The 4,352-nt window shown below is 48.7% G+C and overlaps 1 protein-coding gene across 1 annotated transcript in view; it reads right to left on the bottom strand.

The window, feature by feature from the left end:
• Positions 1-4,352, bottom strand: part of SPTBN4 (spectrin, beta, non-erythrocytic 4) — a 78,872-nt gene that overhangs the window by 46,230 nt on the left and 28,290 nt on the right. The window contains 2 exon segments of the mRNA XM_010849331.1: positions 4-306; positions 3,762-3,899. Coding sequence (XP_010847633.1) covers positions 4-306; positions 3,762-3,899 — 441 coding nt within the window.

Genomic DNA, 4,352 nt, shown 5'->3' with positions numbered 1-4,352 from the left:
CACTCGGCGCCCAGTTCCTCCGCACCCTGATGCAGCCGCGCAGCCTGAGCCGGGAAGCGCACAGCCAGCAGGGCCGCCTCCTCCAGGAGGGCCGCCTGGCGCGGCTCTAGCGCTTGCAGAGCCGCCTCCAGGCCGCTAAGGCGCCACTGCAGGGCGCCGCCCGCCCGGGGCGCGCTCTCCACAGCCCTCCGCTTCTCGCGCACCTGGGTGCGCACCTCCGCCACCTCCAGCACGTGGTTCTCCACTAGCAGCACCGCGCTCACCTCTTCTTTTCGCTGTTCCACCAGCTCCACGATGCGGTTCCACCTGCCCAGGAGAAGCAGGGCAGTGTAAGGAAGATGGAGACCCGCCCCCACCCTTGGGTGTGGAGGGCCCATGACCCTGGGTGGAACCCAGCCACTGTGTGACCTTGGAATGTCATCCTTATCTCCCGGGGCCCCAGTTCCTGCCTGTGTAAAATGGACTCTGCCGGGCACATTTGCTTAGAACAGCGGTTCTCAAAATGTAACCTGAGCGAGGGCAAAGCTATCTTCATCAAAATGCTAAGACGCTATTTGCCTTTTCACTTTCATTCTGTGCCGAGTGTACTGTGGAGATTTCCAAAAGCTACAGGAAAAAGACTGATTGCAGAAGCAGACCTGAGTACTCAGCTGCCTTCTCTTAAACCAGACATTAAAAAGATGTGCAAAAATGCAAAACAGGAACTTTCCTGCTGGTCCAATGGATAAGACGCCCAGCCCCCAATGCAGGGGGCCGGGTTCTTTCCCTGGTGGGGGAACTAAGATCCCACATAGGCAACTAGAGAAGCTCTCACCTCAACAAAGACTCAGCACAGCCAAAGTAAATAACAATTTTTTAAAAATGCAAAACAACACCATTCTTCTTGCTACATTTTTTTGTTTTGAAAAATAGTCACTTTTTCATTTAAAAAGTTATGTTACCATAGTAAGTTTATTATTGTTATTTTAACGACTTACTATTTTACATTACTCAGTATTAATTTCTAATATAGTAAATACTGACAGATATAACCCATTAATCAAGCTCTTTGGGGGTCTTTAAATTGCTTTTAAGCATGCAAAGGGTTCTGGAACCAAAGAATGTGAAATCTGTTGGCTTATGACGTCAGATAATATGTTGGATGCAATAAATAGTAGTTGAGCATGTACTATAAGCCAGGTGCTGAGTCAAACCTATTTTATCCTAAAATAAATTTATGGGACTTCCCTCATGGTCCAGTAGTTAAGACTCCACACTGCCAATGCAGTGAGCACAGGTTTGATCCCTGGTCAGGGAACTAAGACCTGTAGGTGCCGTCAAAAGATTTTTTTTTTTTTTTTAATTTGTTCTGTGCCCTCAAGCAAGTGATGATACTGCCGAACAGTGTCAAGCTCAGAGTCAGGTCTGAGTTGTGTACCCTTTGGTTGGCAACATTCTCTGTGCCTCATTTCCCCACCAGTAAAATGCACACAATCATAGCACAGTACTGACCTCACAGGGGTGCAGTGAGAGTCAAATGAGTTATTGATATGATTCGTGAAGCACTTCAAACAGTACCTGCTAGCTTGGAGTGGGGATACACTCCGGGACCACATCAAGCCCCTTTATGCCTCAGGGCCTTGGCCTTGGCTGCGCTCCTGGCCTGGAATGCTTACCCTCCCTCCCCTCCCCCATTTATACTCTTCCTGTGGCTAGATCCTTTTCATCCCCTTTGAGGGCCCAGTTCAAAATGTCATGACACGATCTAAACTCACCCCCAAGGCCCAGTTATGCCCTACCAGGCCACTCTATTTCCTGCATTGTCTTGTTGTTCAGTCGCTAAGTTGTGTCCGACTCTTTGTGACCCCATGGACCGCAACAGGCTAGGCTTCCCTGTCCTTCCCTATCTCCTAGAGTTTGCTCAAACTCATGTCCATTGAGTTGGTGATGCCATCCAACCATCTCATCCTCTGTCATCTCCTTCTCCTTCTGCCCTCAATCTTTATCAGCATCAGGGTCTTTTCCAGTGAGTCAGCTCTTTGCATCAGGTGGCCAAAGCATTGGAGCTTCAGCTTCAGTATCAGTCCTTCCAATGAGTATTCAGGGTTGACTTCCTTTAGGTTTGACTGGTTTGGTTTCCTTGCATGAATCTTTACAATTCTCCAAATATCTTGTTCTTTTATTGTTTATTTCTTAACTCTCTCTCTGTCCCCTCTTGAATGGACACAGCACAAGGGCAGAGATTAGGACTCTGAAATCAGAAGGGCTCAAGTTCAAATTCTGCTCTGGCCAGATTCACCACGTGAACTTGGGCAAATCATTGTCGTCTCTGTTTTCTCATTTGAAAAAAGGCAGATAATTATGTCCACTTCACTAGGTGTTTAATGAGTTCTTGTGGCTAAAGCACTGGCGCATCATCTCACTAAATGCCATAAATCACTGCTGCTGCTGTTAAGTCGCTTCAGTCGTGTCTGACTCTGTGCGACCCCATAGACGGCAGCCCACCAGGCTCCCCCGTCCCTGGGATTCTCCAGGCAAGAATACTGGAGTGGGTTGCCATTTCCTTCTTCAATGCATGAAAGTGAAAAGTGAAAGTGAAGTCGTTCAGTCGTGTCCGACTCTTAGCAACTTCATGGACTGCAGCCTACCAGGCTCCTCCACCCATGGGATTTTCCAGGCAAGAGTACTGGAGTGGGGCGCCATTGCCTTCTCCTCCATAAATCACTAGCTGTCATTATCTTTTTAGGCCCTGGTGCCCTGGGATTGTTGAGGATACAGAGGCTTGGAAATCACTGGATATTGGGATCTCAGCACAGCAATTAAGGGCACAGTCTGCAGTCAGACAAATTCAACTTCAAATTCAGGCTTGATCCCCACCTAATTTCCCATGGGACCTTAGGCCACCTTTACCTCTCTGAGCTCCTGTTTCCTCCTTTCTTATATGGGTATTTACACCCCCACAGAGTTGCTGGGAAGACTGCAATATGTGGTCAAGGGCCTCAGCTCTGGATTCAGGCAGAACTGGGTTTGACTCCTGCTTACTAGGTTGAGTAAATCTGGAAAAGGAATTCACCTCTCTGGATCTATGTGTTCATCTATGAATCCTACCTTGCAAGAGCTACTTGTAGTGTTCTAGGGGGAAAGATTTAACTGGTTACTATTCTTAAAGAGTTCTGAATGCTGGAAACTTTACTATGGCAATTGGGATATTGGGAGATTAAAAAAAAAAGTGCTTGGAAAAATTCCTGGTAGCTAGTGGATTCTCAATAAATCATTTCTGAACAAGTAAATAAGAGCCCATTGAAATGTATTCTATCCTCAGTTTACCACATCATCGCTAACACTGGGCATTAGCATTTTTTTTCAAGATTTTGCTAATTTACTAGGCGGCCCGCAGCCCTTATTCACTAGAAGGACTCATGCTGAAGCCGAAGTTCCAACACTTTAGCCACCTGATTCAAAGAGCTGACTCATTGGAAAAGACTCTGATACTGGGAAAGATGGAGGGCAGGAGAGGAAAGGGGCAACAGAGGATGAGCTGGTTGGATAGCATCACCAACTCAATGGACATGAGTTTGAGCAAACTCTGGGAGATAGTGAAGGATGGGGAAGCCTAGGGTGCTGGGATCCAGGGGGTCGACTGAACAACGACAACAACCTTATCATCTCAGGAATTTGAAAGGGCACATTCTTGACCTCTATAGTTGAGTGACTGGGGAAAAGAATGATAAGAAGAACTGGCCTGGGACTCAGAAGGACTTTCAGCCCCAGGCTCCACTTACCTGCTGTTGAGGTGGTCCTGGCAGGAACGCACCTCATCTGAGCTGGGGTGACCTCCTTCCACCAGTTCCTGAACCGTGTGGTTCACATCCAGGACACGGCCCATCAGACTGTTCATCTCCTGGTCCAGACTCTCAAATCTGTGGAAGAAGGATGGACACGGTCAGTGAGGCCTGGACCCTGGGGACCTGTTCACTGGCTTCTGTGAAACTGCCTTCTCCTGGTTCTCCTCTGAACTCTCAACCTCATCTCCTCAGGCTCCTCTGCTGGCTCCTCTTCTTCTACCTGCCACTTAAGTGTTAGGTCCCTCAGGGCTCTGCCCTGGGCCCTCTCAGCTTTCGCTCACATCCTGTCTGGTCCATCTCACCCATCCCCACAGCTTCCGCCCTTGCCCCCAGCCCATCAGTCCCACATCTGTCTCCAGCCTCAACATTATCCCTTTTGAGCCTGTCCCCCATCTTAAAGCCTGTTGTGCTCTTTGTCCGGGCTCTTTGCTGTGACTCACACTCGCTTCAACATCTCCCCTAGTTTGTTCTTCCTCTGGGTCTCCATCCCAGGGACAGCTCCCCTCCCTTCCTTCCCACACCGCCCCC

Source organism: Bison bison, unplaced genomic scaffold (assembly GCF_000754665.1).
Source record: "Bison bison bison isolate TAMUID 2011002044 unplaced genomic scaffold, Bison_UMD1.0 scf7180017864280, whole genome shotgun sequence".
Lineage (NCBI taxonomy): Eukaryota > Metazoa > Chordata > Mammalia > Artiodactyla > Bovidae > Bison > Bison bison.
Note: the sequence above shows the minus strand (reverse complement) of the source record. Positions and strands in the feature narration are given on the sequence as shown.